Below are 19,395 nucleotides of genomic sequence, written 5' to 3'. Positions count from 1 at the left end.
CACTATTTGTAACTGCATACGTAGATTTTATAACATCTTTTTTTATTTTATTCTACCAAGGTGACTCAATTCATTTTTTTTTAATGTATCAGTAGTACTTAGCAACTAGTTTATTAACATTTTTTTTAATGTCAATTAATTATTTCCTTTTTTTCTCATCAAAATCAGTGACGCACATTGACCTTGGTAAAAATGCTTTCACAAAATTCACGTGCTACTTTCAGTCTTGCGAGTTGTGTAAAGATTTTTCGTTTTTGAATTGTGCCTAATGTTACTCTTATCGTATATTCATGCTCACTTGTTCATCTTATACACATTGAATAATGGTACGTATAAACGTCATACTTTTCATATATTTCAACTAAAGCTATTTGGTCCTAGTGTCCTTCAGCTAGCGTAAATCATGTAATACCTTGCATTAGTTAAGCAAATTTTCCCTGCAAAAGTTACATGAAAATTGAACAAAAATTGATGCACAAGCAAGCTAAAATAATCAAGATTGTTATTTGGCATTAATATTATTATTCACGTGCAACAGGAAAGATAGAAAATATTACTTCTTGATTTAGTATTTTGAAATATGTTTTTTCCGTTCAACAAAACTTAATGATAAAACAAACATATCTTTAATCTACAAATAAGATATGAGAGATATTCAACATGAAAACATAACAATATTAAACATTGAATACGATTCTACTTTTAAGTTTATGATAAATATGTATACATTTTTACGAGAATATAATATTTACTAGTAGTAAGTTGCAAGTAAATTTTCAGGGCTAAAACTTGTATGAATGTCGCTTTTCCAAAAATGAAAGCATTAATTAATGTCTTTGTCAGTGATGGCCTACCACATTCACTTCCCATTGGACCTATTCAAGATCAAAACAATCTTGTTTTATCCAAATTTGTCTCAATACCACATGTGATATATATGCGAATATATATCTGCCAAAACTTCCCATTGTATTTGGATTTCAAGGAACGAATCAAGGAAACATTGAAAGTAACATTACCTTTGTGAGCCACGTTAAGTTTGAAAAATCGTTAGATTAAACATAACCCACTTTTTTTTTCAATCCACCATAATTATTACTTCTCCACTTGCAGCTATGGAACATGTTATCGGCTTAAAATCAGGGAACCAAACAAATTTGCAATCAAACCATTTTGATTACTGACTCCAAATAACTTCAAACATTTTGATAAAGTTGGACGACATATAATGAACTTGCTATAAGCCATTATTGAAGCAGTTCATAGTGAGTAAATTAGTTCCTCAGGCATAGACACGGACTCTAAGAGATTCTTCAATCTAATAAAAACTCTGGACAATAATATACCTAGTTCTTGTCATCCACTAATGACTTCATAAATAAAAGTCCTTACTATATAATCTAAAAATCAAACCTTTTACCACCTGTCTGTAAATAAAAAACTATACCCTTCTTACATGTATCATTAAACTTTTGTTAAAGCCACCAATTCCAATTGTGAAGAGGGGAATTCTTCCAATATCTCTTCTTCATCATGTATATACTTGCTGGAACTTTGACTAAATTTCTGCACTAGTTGAGAAATAGAAGAACTGTGTTGTATATCAAAAGAAAGCTTCTACCACTGGCCTGAATCTGTTTGAACTCTATATTTCTTGTATACGTATCTGAAACTATGAATGTTTACATCCCACTATCTGTTGGAAATGAGAAAGGACTGTCCGGGAGATTGAGTCCTTGATTGCTGGATAAAATTAAGAAAAAAAATGACAACATCCATAGTTAGCAGCCAAACTGCATGTATACAACACAAAGGAATTGTTTTTATGGGGGGTTTGGCCATGGTATAGAGAACATATCAGAATGGCAGAAATTAGAATATGGATAACAAAAGCATATAATTTATAGGCTTAATTGCAATTGTCACTCTACTACGGCCAATGTATGATTTCAGTCTTTTAATGGTTTTTTATTTATTTATTTGAATTAGTCTCTCAAATTTTTTATTTTCACAATCAAATCCTTCTGTCAAATCTATTTATATAAAACCCTCAAATAACTAGAGATTTGTGGATGAAATTGTAAATAAAATAAAATGTTCAGAACTCAATTTTGATAAAAATTTAAAGATTTTGTGTACAATGTTAAGGTTTCAAAGAGCAAAATTTGGATCAATTAATTTAGGGTGAAATATGATGTTTCAATTGCTCAGTTGTGAACAATTTAAAATGGTTTAATGGATTTGATTCATAGAGATCATGAAATGAAAGATGAGAATTTGAGTTACAGATTAACAAGAAAGGACTTCATTGCAGTAATTAAAAATAATAGAAGGACTTGACTATAATAATTAAAAGATTGAAGGAATAAATTCAAGCATAAAATTATTAGGGGACTAAAATTGCTCAGACCATAGTAGAGAAACCAAAGAACAATTAAGCCTAATTTATATAAAACGGGTAGCACTAAGCATAGAGTGTGAGAGAGGGAAGAGAAACGCATTAGAAATTGATGCATACCTGTCCTCATCAGAGAAATTGGTGTCTCTGTGCCTGGACTGGTCATGCAGTGGATAACTGAAAGATTCTTCTGCCAGCTGGAAATTGAAGTGATCTGCATGAGAAATTATTTTAATCAATATAACAAAGAAGGATATATAGAACATACTGAAACTTGATGAGCAAAAATGTAAAATCTATATTATCACATACCATCTGAAATTCTTGACTCATCCAAAGAGAAGCCAAAATGAGGTGAAGTGGTGAGAGGTTTTTGGACAAACTGCAGCTGTGCAAGACTTCTCCTCTGAAGTTCCAAGGCTTGCTCTTGCTCTTCAATTAGCTGTCTCCTAAAGGATCTATGGTCCCCACAACTTCTTGGAACTAAATACATTGTAATTAATTATGCATTAGATTGTACAAAGGCTTCTCACAGAGCATTAAATAACTTGGATGAGAAAACCAATCACAGAGTCAAGTTATATGCTGTTCTAAGTTGTTAACCATAAGAACTAATTTAGGCTTCAAACTAGATAACATCATACCTGGGCTAAGTTCAGAGTCCATATCTACAAAATGTGGTGAATAACAAACAGAATGCTCAATTCTATCAGTGTACTTCCTGCATCCAAATTGAAATGATGCACACAGAAATTGTTACAGGGAAAACCGAAAAAGAGACATTAACATGCAAGAGAATCTTATTGAAAGTATATGCGCAGCAAGATTTCTTAAGATGTAAATGCAGATTCAAGATACTACATTTCTTCAGCTTACTTTGCATTTAAAGAATAGTTTTGACTCTTCAAATAATGCTTTTGAAATCATTTGATGGTCTTAAACAATCCCCTAAAGCATGGCTTAGCAGATTCAGCATTGTGGTTTAGCAACTTGGTATGACTTAGAGGAGACAAGGTTGATGAATGCTAAATCAGTACACTCCTATGGATCCTAATGTCAAGCTTCTACTAAGTTGGGGGGAGCCATTCTCAGATTCAGTGAGTAAAAAAAAAAAAAAAAAGACAGGCTGGAACTTGGAAGACTGAACTACCTACCTCACTATTACACATCCAGATATCTCTTTTCCAGTCAGCATGGTAAGTCAGATTCTTAGAGTAGATGCAGTAATTTGCATCCAAAAATAAATCAAAGAAGCTCTAAGAAAAAGCCTCTTATATGGCAACAAATGTCACAAGTGAGCTGTGGAATACTCTGTTGCAGATTGAGCAGGCTCTCCTACTGACAGAAAATTAATTTCTGGCTACTGCTTTCTTATTGGTGATAACATGATTTCTTGGTAAAGAGACGAGTGTTGTTGAAAGATCGAATGCAGAAGCAGAATATTGAGCCATAGTCCTGGCCACTTGTGAACTAATCTGACTCAAACAGATGCTCAAAGAATTGAGGTTTGGGGATGTCGCAGAGATGACACTTGTATGTGACAATCAGGCAGTCCTCCATATTGACTTAAATCCAATATTTCATGCGGAAGAAACATTGTGAGAGATCGCCACATCATCGAGGGAGCATATGTCCTCACAAAGTCGTGGAAAGGTCCTCAAATTATTTATATATGTAACAAACTTAGTACATACGATTTATATACTCCAGTTTGATGGGGAGTATTAGAGATTATGTAAATATGCAAGAGATTATGCAAATATTGTAATAGGAGTATAGTTTAAAGCCATAAAACTACAAAACCTTCTAATCAAAAAAGAAATCGAAATGAAATGACAAGGAATTTACCTTTCAATTGGCTTAGCTTTCTCCCGATATGGTTTCACAAGCACTCGAGAACCCCGAACACAATGGGGATTCCCCTTAGCCAAAACAGTTTTGACAGTTTCTGAATGAACAAATGTCACAAATCCAAACATCCTTCTCTGTTGGTTTGGAATTCTAACATCTGCAACAGGTCCAAATGTGCTACAAAGGAAATATATAAAAGGCAATTCATTAATGCGGATAATACTGGCCAAGAAGTTCGAAAATGCACTTTAACAACAAAAAGAAAAAGTAATATACTTGAAGTAGTTTGAGACATCATCCTCTGTGAAAGTGCTATCAGCTGGGAACGTCAGATATATCTGTCGCGATGCACTGATATTTCGAGCAAAATCTGCCTTGTGTATTTGTGTGGGAGCATCTTCAGCCAGAATCACTGAATGCTGGCCATGAGGTCTGTTAGTTAACCACAAGAAAAGTCAAAATAGTGCAAGAAACATCAAACACTGAATACATACTAGGTGTAAGAAATTCATAACACGCCACCTTCCTATTAGCCGAATGCTGTTTTTTAGTCGCGCGAGAAGCTTTGTCAAACTATAACCAGACTTACCATGTCTTTGGCTCTCAGTTAAATAACCATCTGCTTGCAGTACCTTTTTATACTTATCATAGTATGCCATTGGTAGCGAAGCAATTGACATTGGACTGCCTCTTGATCTTAGGAGCTCAATGATTTCTGACTCTAATTGCGCTAGCGACCCCGGGGAAATCACCGGATCATCACTGATAGCATCATTTCCATACATCTGAGAGTAATTCTCTGGCACAACTTGCCCATGATAGAATCTGCAGCTAGTTCCATGCTTGCAGAATCCTTTGTTGAAGTAGTGACACATCTTCGTCGGAAATTCAGAAAATCTTCTCCCAGTTTTTACTTCCAAATTGGCAGCAGAAGCATCTAAGCCATAGTAATCATTTCCAATCCCCCCACTCCCAGTATTTATAGCATCTAAACGGTTCTCCAACATGAGCAACTGCGTTTGCTTCTGAAGTTCTGCGATGGAATCCAAGTAATTCATTGCCATCAAGTCTGGATTGATGTTGCTAGCAGGTTGTGGATCCCAATAGGCAGGGGGCAGCTGGAAGTTTGGCGAAGTAGGGGTTCTAGGGGAGATTACTGATAAATGGCCTAAACCTTGGTGAGGGTTGACGGTTGGTGAAATTGAAAGCATATCTGGTTTAGCATTCAATCTTTGAAGATCATTTTTAGCCTTAACTGCCACATCATGGATGAAATAGTCAGGGCATGAAGCCAATTTAGCCATTTCTTGTTCACCATCATCTTGCATTAGGAGATAGCCAATTATCTTTCTAGCAAGTTCTGGCTCAAATTTCCGGATTTTATCAAAGACAATACTTGTGTAATCAGAAATATCCATAATTCTTTCACTGCAAAACAAAAAGTCCCAACCACATAAACAAGAAAAGAGTGAATAATGAATGCTAAGGAAACAAGTAAAGAGGGAAGAAACTCAAAACAGCATAAAGATTCAGTGCAAACCATACAGGGTAAAAGAAAAACCAGAGTCTAATCTTACAAAGCAAATTTGCGGACCTAATATACCATAGAAATTGACTAAACAACCAAAAGAAAACTAAAAAAAGAGTACAAATTCTGAGCAAGAGATTCAACAACAAAACAACAAAAAAAGTGATGTTCTTCGCCAAAAAGGCACCCTATTTCACGTATCAAATTATTAAAAACCTAGCAAGACAGAAAGAGTGACAAAATGTAGAATAGAAAAACACTTCACAGTGCATTATATTTTCCTCAATTTTCTCTGTCATCACCCAAAAAGGAAGTATTTTTTTAATCCATAACAGAAATGGACCTCCCTCCTAATATGGAAATGAGCACAAAACATGCTCAGAAATATTCACATGCGTTACACACACCAAAAATTAGAAAGCCACCTTTAAAAACAAACGCTTACAAGAAAAGAAAACGAACCAGCATTTGCAAATTAAAAACCGGGCACTGACATTTGAAGATTGCTGTTCAAAGGTCCAATTTTTGTTTGCAAATTAAAGAAAAGTTGGTTTTAATCTCAAACAACCCTTCTCTAAATCAACAATCAACCCATCCAAAATATAAAATAAAATAAAAACATAAATAAAACAAAAATCTTCAAAAGCTGCATACCCATCAAAGAGCATGAGATAAATAGTGCTGCAAATGTTTCAAGAACGGAACTTTTTCAACTTTTTCTCTCTCTACAAGGACCTTCACGTACATTCAGAGAGCTATGTCATCCTAATCCAAAAAGCAAACCAGTAATGCTTTTAAAAAGTCTCAGAATCCTGAGAGTAGCAAAGACACCATTGATGACTCTCTCTCTTCTCCTCTGTGAAATCAAATCCAGTAACCCTCACACACACTCTAAACTAGTAGTGACTCTGCAGTGTTTATTTCCTTTAAACTTTAAAACCTTTTCCAATATAACAGATGTTGAATAGTCACAAACTTGAGGCAAAATATTTTGCTTAATCTTCGAGGACTATAACTGCTTGGAACTGCCCCAATTACTAGATTCACCCTCTTAACTCTCTTTTTTCTTTTTATAAAAATAAAATAATAATTTGGAAAATCCAACGTGCTAAATTTAGTACTTCAACTCTTCAACTGCACACCTAGGTTATGTGTATCTCTATTATCTAGAGATTTGAGTCACACAAGGTGGATTTTTTTTTTTTAAGTTTATATTTAGGAGGTTAAGTTTTTGTTTCAAAACTATAAAAAAAAAAAATATATATATATATATATATATATATATATATATATATAAACACACACACACAATTGTTTAAGGTAGATTGAACATGAAAATTGGTATAAAAAAATTTATCCAAACATTCCCTGCTGTTTAAAAAAAAATCCTCAAATTAAAAAGTACTATATGAAATCAATGATTTAAGGATTAAAAATAGATAAAGATATGGGGCCTGGTTGAATGTGTGCCATTGGATATGATCCTTGAGATTCAGAAACTCAAATATTGTGAAGCGGGGACCATGGGAGGGAAAATATGGACCTTGGAAAGAGGCTAAGGCTTAAAGGGTTGGTTTTGGTGGAATAGAACATTTTACGTTTCAATTTGTTTGGGAGGGAACAGAAGAGAACCACATATGGGACAATGCCACATCTTTAAATATAAAAGTTGCATATTAACGAATCAGTGTCACACACCCAACTTGGTGAAGGGTCCACACTTCTGGCTGGGGCCACAACATCCTAAATTTTTATTTTATGATCTTGTTCATGAAAAATTGCATATTTGTCACTTCATTCTGTATTGGTTATTACTATATTTATATACTTCACTGTATACTTTAACATCGCAAAAATACTTTCTTTTTACTATTATCATGTTAAAATCACTAATTTCGATGAGACTTAATTTTTCTTTTAAAGATTGTCTCTTGATCTAAAGGTAAATTTTACTTTAAAAAATGTAATTTTAATCATTTTAAATTTATATCTATTATAAATAAAATATTAAAATATATAATCATTTTTTATCTTCACTTGGATTATTATATATTTCATATATAAAAAAATTATATTTTTTTTAATAACTAACCTTTTAATATTTATCTATGTATAATTATTAAAGACATTAGACCTCTTAATATTAATAAAATAAATATTAAAAAAGTGTTTAACATAATTTTTTCCTTATACATTTGTGTCTTATATAGTAAAGGGAATATTATAAACGTGTGATAATATTCCTCTTATAGATTTATTTCTCAATGTATCACATAAAAGAAAAAATTCTATAATGTTTTATGTTTTTAGGTGGTCAAAGCTTAGTTTGTGACTAATATTTCTTAGATGGACTTGGTTTTTATTAGGTTTAATTGTTATTTTAGTCACTATCACTTGGCTAATATCTCTTAACAATTGATTTGTATAGATTAAAAAATAAAAATACAAATTATGGTTAAATAAAAATAAAAATAAAATTATGTTGCATTACATTTTATTTTTATTTAAATAATTTATATATTTATATTAATTTACATAAATTAATGATACACTATACTTTGTTTGGAAGCTAATAAGTAATAACTACACTAATGTAAAATAACCTAAAGCTATCATTAGAAAGTTATAAAAAGATATAAAGATAAATATAACATTTATATTTTTCATTGATGTCTCGAAAATACATATTTATTATTTAATAACTATTAAAGATGACATACAAGTGTCATTATTTAAATTTAAAGAATATAAAATAACATTAAATTTTATTAAATACAATAATATTCTAATGTTTTAAGACCATCTTATAAAATTTTCACTATTTAATTTCTCTCTTTTAGATTTAGAAACCATCTTAACATACTTTGATGCAATTATTTTTATTTTAATTGTTAAAACACTCATGTAAAGCTTGATTTTAATAATTAAAAGACTAAAAGAAAATTAAAGTGAATAATCAAAACTGAAGAATTCAATATCAATTATAAACTAAAGCATTTGACAAAAAAGCATATTTAAGGTTTTTTTGTCTTTTTATTGAGATAAGGTGTTTTATTAGTCAGATCAGATATAATTATGACTCTGGACTGTTTTATAAAAGTCACTCAAATACATTTTTACTTATAATTAATACGATGCATGTATTTTTGAACGAGTCATTTTTGTATTTTAGAATATTTGGAGTATGCACATTTTATATAAAAAAAGTTTAAATACATATAATTAATTATTCTTTATATATTAAACATTAACCTTTATTAATAATATTTTTAGAGACTTTTTTCGATCGAATAATTTTTAAGAATTTATGAATTTTTTATTTAATTCATTTTTTATTTATTATAATTATTTATAAATTAAAATTTAATATTTTAAAATAAATTATTAATAAATAAAATAATATTATGTCAGAATATAAATAAATTATCAACTCCTATATATTAATCATAAATATCTATCTTATATTAAAATATTTTTAGACATTTTTCTTCGGTAAAAGCAATTTTAAGATTTTTTTGAACTTCTTATTTAATTTAATTTTTATTTATCATAATTATTTATGAATTAAAATTTAATATTTTAAAATAAATTATCAATAAGTAAAAATAATATTATGCTATTATTTAAATTATTTATCATAAATCTAAAATATAATTTATATGTTTAAAAATATTTATTTATATAAATTTTAAATATAATTTATTTATTTAAATATAATATTCATTTATATATTTTTTTATTATAAAATTTTAATTATATATAATAAATTTAAACATATGTATTGCATGACTAAAATATCAGAGAAAATAATATGAAAACATTGAGAGCTTTACGCAGAAAAAATAATTCAATATAATTATAATTAATTAGGCTATTATTAAATTATTTGCTATTAAAAAATATTTAATAAATATTTCACAAAATGGAAAGGTGGACATTATTTTTAGTTGTCGAACAAATTTTAATCAATGAATAAAATAAAGTTTATTTCAAGGAAATATTTAAAAACTTTAATTTCAGATCACTGATTTAATTAAAATTGCTCAGTGTTAGTTTGTCCATGTGTTCAATGGTTATTTCATTATATTTTTTCCTCAATTCAAATTTTAAATTTGTCTCTCGTTACTTTCTTATCGTCTTATTAAACAAAGTAAAGAAGCAAAGAATAAAGTTCAATATTGGTTTATATATATATATATATAGATAGATATAAATAGATAGAATGTCTTTTTAATTTATTACAAAATTATACTTTCAAATATAGAACATTAATTCACAGCAATAAAATATTTTCTATTTTTTATATTTTATTCTTAAAGAAATAGATAAGTGTGTTGATTCTTATGACGCGATAATTAATTTTTTAATCAATTTTAATTTCTTTCAGATTCACATTCATACAGATATTTCCGTTACTAACCAGGTATACTTTAATAAAATGATATAAAAAAATGCTATTCGGATCATTATATCCTGAAAATTCTCAACAATAAAAATTGATAAACATTCTGTTGTATGCGTATCTGCACAAAACAACAAAGTTAATAGATTGTCCCACATATATTACTTATCCCAATCACATGTATACAAGGGAACTCAGGATCTCTCGACCTACGCTTATGTAACTCTAAAATATAAGATTTGGTACGTAATTTATGCTGACAACAAACAACAAATATCATAATAAATTATTGTAAAACTATATCATAGTATAATTGAATGATCATATAAATAGGCCACGCACACCTATATAGGTCTCGTGTATAATTTTTATATTTTGTCTTAACGTCCATATGTAAATATTGACTCAAGCAGTGAAGTTTTTATAAATATTCCATTGAAGTTCAATTCATATATATAAATCACCAGATTCTCAACTTGAATATTTTATCCCTTCAACTAGTGCTAAGAGATAGCTTAATTATATATGGACAACATAATTTATTAGTATGTACCGATAGTTACTTAATAAAAATAATTGATAAAAGTGTCTAAAATAAACACCAATATGAGATATTTTCATTAGAGTAGTAATTTTTAGACATTCCATATTTTTTTGAATACTATTAATCAATGCCTCTCCTTTTTTGTACCGAAATGAAATAAATATTTAAGAGAAATAAAGAACACATTAAACTTGTCCCGGCTAGTAAGTGTCTCCTAGAACTACCAAAGTCAACTTAGTCGGATAGGATTAACGTTTATGATAGTATGCATGTTATTAAAGGTTCTAAATTAAATGCGACCATTATAAAATTTAAAAAAAGGTAGGTGTCCCTTGCTATGGCTGCTTTTATTTGAATGACGGTGTGGTGTTGATATTTTCATGGATATAAAGGGGAAATGTGCATGTTGATGGAATATGTTGTTTTAAAATAAATGATTTTTGTGGTACGTGTAACATAATGAAACTATGCAAAGAAGATGAGAGACATTCATGTTCATGGTTCCGTTACGTCACAACCTTTCCCTGCCCCAATGTTTCAAACACAACCCCCCTCACAAGTTACAACCTATGACTGAAATCTTTTGAAAAGTGGTCCAAAAACACGTGTTGCCGTACATAGTGAACATTTTAGGATTCAAATAAAATAATGCATAAACTCTCCTTAAATGTTGATACTGATCCAATCAAGTTTGTAGGTTGGTAAGGATTTTCGTTCACGGAATTTGGTGAAGTGTACTTTGGCTTTTGATCATGATCACGATCACATGGTCCTTTTGCAGCCTTGTCGTTGTCACATTTTTCACTATAGCACCCGATTGAGCAAGGATGTCAAACTAAAGAGGAAATCATGAAAGAAATTCAAATGCATGTCAAGAAAGGGAGAGTCACTCTTGAATGATGAGTATTATATATACCACTATGGTAAGATTACAGCTCAATATTGCACCCATTTTATCTGGAATACATCCGCAAATGGAGCAACTAATTGGGATGCAACATTCATTTTATTTTGGCTACAAGATCAATCTTCTTTTTAGTATTGACTTCTCTGATTCTTTCTCCTTCAATTACAACTCCTATAGTAAAGTTTAGGGTTTTTTTTTATATGATTTTTTGCATAATTATTTTTCTGCAGACTCTGTTGTTGATAACGATATGATGTTGATATTGTATCTTATATGGAAGGTACTAGTTCCCAGAAAAGGCCAGTGTGTTCTCTTGACAATTATTATTACAAGTTTTATTAGTACGTAAGGGGCTTGTGAAGTATGGTATGTTTTTCTTAAATGAATCTTGTACCCTATGTAATTATGAGGACAAAGAGGTGAAACACTTATTCTTGCATTGTTCTATTTCTAGAGGTATATGGTATTCGATTTGGTATTGGTTGGACTTCTCTTCATATATGCCAAAGTGTTTATAGGATCTTTTATTAGATATGTGTAGTTTTGTGGGTGGGAAAAAGAAGTGGAGGTAGATAGTAACTATTTGGGTAGCTGTGCTATGGAGTATTTAGTTACATAGAAATAACATTGTCTTTAACAATAGTTTATTAAATGTTTGGGACATTATAGATGGTACTCCCTCCGTTTTTTTTTTCATAGTCATTTTGTCAGAATTTGTTATTTTTTTTTTAATTGTCATTTTACTAAAATCAATAACTAATTAATTTTTTTTTCCATTTTTATCCTTGATAATTAATACATGTTTACTGAATAATGTGTGTATTTATTTTTAATGTCTACCTATTTTTTCCAACTACCCATATAAAGTTAATGTGCATTTATAAGAGCAATATGTTCCCAACAAAATACTATAAAAAAACAAAAAAAGGGATAGGTATAATTAAATACAATAGGTTACTACAGTTCACGTGTAATCAATGCATTAATAATTAATGGAGTAGATTGCAGTTCAACAGTCTCAAAAATGCAAAAAAAAAATAAAGGGTAAAATAGGAAAGTAAGTAATAAATATTTTTGAAAACTAAAATATTAATAATTTCCTAAAATCCCGTGCAAAACCTTAAACGACTATGAAAAAAAAATGGAGGGAGTATCAAATATAAGTCTTGGAAATGGTTGACAACGGGTCTGAATGAGAGACAACTAATATATATAAAGGGGAATGCTAATATACTCCCACCTATTTTTTAGTGGGAGTATGTTAGCAACCTACACAAAAATTTTAGGACAAAAAAACCACTCATTTCTTTTAATTTGGTTAATTTGTATAAAAGATATTATAATAATTTAATTTAATTTTAAATGAAAATAAAATATTTTCTCTTTTATTAACTTCACTCTAAGTCATTTATCTCTCCTATTAAATTTTTTATCTAATTCATTTCTCTTTCCTATTAAATTCTTTTTCTAACTTATTTATCTCTCTCCTATTAAATTCTTTTTTTAACTCATTTCTCTCTCATATTTCATGATTTCTCCCCCCTCTCTCTCTGAACAAATAAAAATTAATTAATAGAAAAAATAAATAAATTAGAGAATGAAATAAATAAGAGAGATAAAATATTTTATTTTTATTTAAAATTAAATTAAATTACTATAATATTTTTTGTACAAATTAATCAAATCAAAAGAAATGAGTGATTTTTTTGTCCTAAATTAGCATTCCCCATATATAAATTAGTTAAATGAGTCATTAATATGTATTCAACAGTTGCCTTAACTTTGTATATAAGTTGGAATATCCTTTGTACTCTCTTTTCTTAATATTATTTTTTTGCTTATAAAAAAAAACTCTTATAGTAAAGTTAAGTTCTACACTAATTTAAGATTTGTTCCAATAAACTTCTTTACAAATACTCCTAAATAAAAAATAATATATTTTTATAATTTATAATTAATTTATGCATAAATTAAAAATAAGAAGCTTTTTAAAAATTAATATGAAATAACTTCTACTAATTAGTTTATGAAAAATTTATTTCATTCTTTTCTTTTTATCTTTATTCTTATAAGTATTTATATAGAAATGTATTCAAACAAAAGTTTAAAGAAAACCACGCGAGGATTCAAAATAACTTTCTCTAGTGCATCCATTCTATATTGTTTGATCTCTTTGTGGAGCATTTTGGGCTGCATATATAATAAATGGGCTAGTCTTCGGGTTCAAACCCAATCCTTATAACAGATCATGCCACGCTAGCCCAAGCCTTCAACGCTTATACGAGCTACAATAATTTTAAATTTTTAATGCACGGCGAAGATTACGTGACTTAATATACGTTTATAAAATATCCAAAATTAAAATTGTATTAAAAATATAAAAAAAATGAAAATACTACATCTAATTCTAATTACAAATACAAGTATACAACTGTTAAAACAGTTCAATCTAGCCAAATTAACTTAACTCATTTCAACTCATTTTTTAAATGAATTGATTCAACTCAATTTACTAATTTTAATGTTTAAAATTTTCTAACCTAACTTGACTTACCATGAGTTAGTGGATTAGAATAATTTGTCTATAGAATAATTATTCACCAATATTAAACTTCATTAGAGACTTAAGTAAATAAATTTATAGCAATTTTATATTATTTAATATTAACTTTATCTTCTAAGAAAAAAATGGTATTTTGTTAAAATAGTACATATATTATAATATATTATAATAAATGGTTAATTATATCATTGGTGTAGATGGAAGGTATAACAATTTGACCCACCAAGGGTTGAGCTGGTTTGGTCGGACCAAACGTGGATCGAGTTGAATTTTTTGGATTAATTAGAAGTTCTTTGATTTTTTTATCCAACTTAAACCATTTTCAAGGTGGAAAGTATTGACCCATGATTAGAACCCACTTTGATAATTCTAATTGCAAACAGTATAAAACAAATCATAAAAAAAAAATATACTAAAATTTAAATTTTATTCTAAAGGTACCATTTACTAAGCACCTACGATACATGGAATAAAATGAATAAGTCAGTAATACATTTTTTATTAGTGAATTAACAATAAATTAAAAGTATAAAACAAATTTAATTGAGAGCAACTTTGAAAAAAAATGTTGACTGTTGCTTATTTTTACTAATTAGGACCAAAAAAAAACTTTATTTACTGCTTGTAATTAGGACCCAATGTGGTGTTTAATAAAATTAGTTAACATATTCTTAAAAAAAATAGCTAACAAATTAACTTTTAAATGTAATATGATATAATTAATTATTTGAGATAAAAAAATATTTAAAATCAATCAATAAAAATAAAAATATTAAAAAAATTAGTTTATAAGTTAGTTTATCTTCACAAACCACATATGAAAATAACACGGACACTACAAAAATAAAACAAACTTTTCTATCAAACAAGTTTCTAATGTCTAGAGGAAATTGAACTTTTTTGAATACACAATTTTTATTCAATTTTAATCTTGTAACTATTCTTTTATAAATTATAATTTTTTTTATTTTTTTTTCCATAAATTTTACTCTAATCGTGTATATTTTTAATAATCATTTATTATTATATAATTTTTATTATTTATTATTTAAAAATAATAATTTAGAGACACGAAATATTTTTTATACGCTAGTATATATAATGTCAAAGTGAAGAAAAATTATAATCAATTAACCGTTAATAACTTCATATATCTTTTTTAAATAATTATTATAAAAGTTAACAAAATTTTTCATATATACTAATAATTGATATAAATGATATTGACTAATATCTCTTAATTAACTTGTTTACAAGTTTTATACAAGTTTCATAACTCTATAAATAGAGACCTATTCTTCACTATTTATGACGGCCTCCACCTCACTTTAACTCTCTCTCTCTCTCTTTTTATTCTTGACTCTCCATTAAAATTTTTCCTTATTAATTATGTTACTTGAGACAACCCTATTGTATCTAAGGGATTTCACCTCAGAAAAATGTTATCAAGTGAATACCATCACGCACCTCAAAGAGAAATTCATAAGATGTTCAATTAATTTTGATCCTCTTTTAAAATATTGGCAACAACATATCAAGTATTTAATTAAAAAAATAAATATAATTGAATATTGAAATCTTACCTGAAGATATATGATTGTCCTTCGGATTAATTTGTGTTTCTTGGAATGTTGATTGGGTCCTCTATTTGTAGCAAGTGAATTCTAATACTGTATTCGAATAGCCAATACAGTGATTATGTAAAAGATACAAAAAAAAGGTAAAGAAAATGACTAATTAACAATTTATTGGTAAAAAATTAATAATTTGCTACTTTATTTTTAAATTTGTCACTTTTTCTATTTTCTTTTGTATCATCTATGTGATCTTTATATAGGGTTTATCGACAATTTGTGATCATTTTGTATCTTCTTTATTTTCTTTTGTATCAACAACTTGTGATTGTTGTACAAGCTATTTGGATTCGGAATTGGAATTTGTTGTTATAGGTAGAGGATCCGACCAACCTTCCAATAAAAATAAAAAATAATCCTAAGGATAATCATATATCATTTTAGGTAAGATTTTAATATCCAATTATGACATTTTTTTAATTAAATGCTTGATATCCTGATGCCAATATTTTAAAAGATGAGCTAAATTAATTGAATATTTTGCGATTTATTCACGGAGAAGAAAAGATTGATGGGTTTAAGTGATCATCGCATTCTTAAGGTTATTTTAGCTTTAATGGCTTGAGCGTTTTGGGTAAGATTCATTTTACCTTCCCTTTATTTTAAGACTAATAAATTCAATAGTTAATGAAACCTGATTGTGTTTTATTTGTCTTATGGTGTGTTTGAATAATTTTTTTTACAAATTTAAGAAATTTTAAAATTTTGATATTTGAATTATTTTGATTTCAATTTCTATCATTCTTAAAATATTTTATTTGAATAAGTCAATTTAAATTTTGTAAATTTTAAATTGTTAAGTTGGATATGATAATTTGATTTTACCATGGTAAAATTAATTTTAAAAATATGTTTATATGTTGAGATTTTTAAATTAAATTTTATAAATTAATATTAATTAATTTTAAATATTTAATAAATTTAAAAATTAATATTAAATAATATTTAATAATTTTAAAAATATTTTTAGATATTTAATAATTGAAAACATGAAGAGATAAAAGATAAGATAAAATATATAAGTGAAATAAGAAAAAAAATATGAAGAATTTCAAATTCTTACTTTTTTTTGGAGAATTTGAAATTATTCTATTTCAAGGAATTTCATAAATGATTAAATTTCAAATTCTGTATAAATTTTCCATCCAAACAAGGTATTTCCCCTCAAAAAATTTGAAATTCTTCAAATAAATTAATTATTCTATTTAAATTCATCATCCAAACACACTATTAGAACATTTACAATGAGAGTTGTTTATAAGCAATTCTCATCTACTTTAAATGGGCCTAAGAGAGTTCACATGATTCTTTGGAGAGTAGTTCAAGAGAGTTTACTTTAAATTGAACTTTTTCTATAAACACAATTTTTATTCAATTTTAACCTTGTAACTATTTTATTATAAGTTATAATTTTTTATTCTTTTTTAAATTTTACTTTATAATCATGTATATTTTAATAATTATTCATTATTATATAATAATAATTATTTATTATTTAAAAATACAAATCTATAGATACATAAAATATTTTTTGTACGCTAGTATATATAATGTCAAAGTGAAGAAAAATTATAATTAATTAACCATTAATAACTTTATATATCTTTTTTAAATAATTAGTATAAAAAAGTTAACAAAAATTTTCATTCTGTGTTTTTTTTTTTTTGGTAAAGATAGGAAAAATTTACTTTTTAGAGTTGAAATTCTAATATTAAGTAAAAATAAATTAAGTTGAAAACAAAATATTTACTTTACATATATTTTTGGTCCTTGATAGAAATTAGTTACGACTATTGTGATGACTGCTTTGTACCAATACAATTATTAAAAAAGAAAATAATGTGATTTGATGAGAACACACCTTTTAAAAAAATTATTTAATATATATATCCTAAACCACTCACGCAAAGCTTATCTGGTGGATATTTTTTTTGGATCTGTTTGAGTCTTAAAAGTGAAATATAATTTATTTTTTAGATCCATTAAAACATCCTCTCTTTGTTTCTGAGTCTTAAAACTGAAATATATTTGAAGAATTAAGCAGAGAGAAGCGATAACCGCTCCGCCATATAAGCTTTGAAGTGTGAACAGATAAAAACAAATATATTTTCAGAAGTCAACACTCAACAGCACCCATTCATCATATTAATATTTAAATAAATGTTTTTTTTCCCTTGAATATCCAGGGCTGATACAGTAACAAATATCCTCGCTACATTGAAGTCACCTCAAAAGATGAGATAATTGACCCTAAAATTTTACGCGACTGCATACACAAGACAAAATTCAAATCCCTAACTTTGTTTAAGCGTGGATCAATCCCTACCACTGAACGTGAGATATATTTAAATAAATGTTAATTCGTCTTAAGGATACATATATATTAAAAAGTAGTTAATATTTTCACCTAGTATATTGATTCGACAAAAATATATATATTTGATGACAGATCACGTATTATATGAATTGATAATTTGATTTTATGAGTGTGAATGCTATGTGTTGTGGATTTGACTAAAGTTTCTTGGACATAATGCACAGCCAACAGAACAGAGGGAACGAATCTCTGGTTATATTGAAAATTTTAAGAGTATTAAATGCCAATAATTATATTCACTTGTATCCTATTAATATTTAAATAAATGTTAATTAGTGTATTTATTTATACTGATCAATATAATTAATAACAATGAATCGTATAATTAATTATATAAATAAAAATACACAGTATTATAATCATCATCTTCATAAAATAGTTATCTTCTAGAAATACATCTCTTTGGTCACATGTATAGCGTACATAGTATCCAAATGTCCATTATTTTAAAAAACAATAAAAATGGAAAAAGACTTGTGAATAAAGTTTTGACTTTTGAACGATGAATGTGTAACACTCATGGCATGGCTGTTATAGAGTCACAACATGTTACAATGACATCATCAATTGACAAATTCATGACTTCACCAATGCGTCATCTTTCGTCATATTACTCATACTCATAAATTAAAAAATAATAATAATAAACAACGTTATTAATTATGACTTCATATTTATAGGCATCTGCTATTTAGTTAATTAGTTTAGCCCGTCAATTCAAATGCCTCTTTTTTTATTGGATTTTTTTTTAATTTTCGTTTTTATGAGGCTCTAATTTAGAAATGAATCGAAGAAAAACAATGCATTTTTAGTTTTCCTATTATTTTTTAAATTTGAATTTAGTCATTTTTTTTCATAAATTTGATTCCTAATATTTTAATATATCGGAAAATTTTGATTTAATCATCAATATGACATTTAATATTTAAGGAAAATACGGACGTCACACTTAAAACCACAATTAAAACATCGGCCGGAGATCAAATTTGAAAAAATAAAATAAAAGACTAATGCCAAATTCTGATGACAGTAAAAGGACAAAAGTTCAATTAAATTATATATATATATATATATATATATATACACATATAATTTTGTGAACCTTTTTGTTCCTTTGGAATAAATAATATTAATTTTGTTCCTTTTATAAGGAATTTTCAAAACTGTATCTTGAATATTGTTTTAATTAAT

The 19,395-nt window shown here is 27.5% G+C and overlaps 1 protein-coding gene and 1 long non-coding RNA gene across 2 annotated transcripts; one reads left to right on the top strand and one right to left on the bottom strand.

Moving 5' to 3' along the window:
- Positions 1-1,156: 1,156 nt before the first annotated feature.
- LOC109791648 (zinc finger CCCH domain-containing protein 18) lies at positions 1,157-6,902 on the bottom strand. Its single transcript, XM_020350965.3, has 8 exons — positions 6,432-6,902; positions 4,772-5,677; positions 4,526-4,681; positions 4,247-4,426; positions 3,043-3,119; positions 2,711-2,881; positions 2,519-2,612; positions 1,157-1,743 (listed from the first exon to the last, which is right to left on the bottom strand). Exons 1-8 carry the CDS (start codon positions 6,443-6,445, stop codon positions 1,683-1,685), a joined length of 1,659 nt encoding a protein of 552 aa, XP_020206554.1. The 5' UTR covers positions 6,446-6,902; the 3' UTR covers positions 1,157-1,682.
- A 3,935-nt stretch (positions 6,903-10,837) lies between these two features.
- On the top strand, positions 10,838-12,070 carry LOC145951836 (uncharacterized). Its single transcript, XR_014429773.1, has 2 exons — positions 10,838-11,761; positions 11,861-12,070. It is a non-coding gene; the product is annotated as an uncharacterized LOC145951836 (long non-coding RNA).
- The last annotated feature ends 7,325 nt before the right edge of the window (positions 12,071-19,395 follow it).

The sequence above is a fragment of the Cajanus cajan genome, chromosome 9, assembly GCF_000230855.2.
Source record: "Cajanus cajan strain Asha chromosome 9, NIPB_CcT2T_4, whole genome shotgun sequence".
In the NCBI taxonomy this organism is placed as follows: Eukaryota; Viridiplantae; Streptophyta; class Magnoliopsida; order Fabales; family Fabaceae; genus Cajanus; species Cajanus cajan.
This window is presented reverse-complemented; position numbering and strand designations above follow the sequence as displayed.

Bases quoted from the DNA above. Each gene is read 5' to 3' on its own strand.
- LOC109791648 (XM_020350965.3), bottom strand. The intron at 4,682-4,771 runs GTGGCGTGTTAT...GTTAACTAACAG, and splicing joins AGCATTCGGCTAATAGGAAG to ACCTCATGGCCAGCATTCAG. The intron at 1,744-2,518 runs GTATGCATCAAT...AATTTTATCCAG, and splicing joins AATTTCTCTGATGAGGACAG to CAATCAAGGACTCAATCTCC.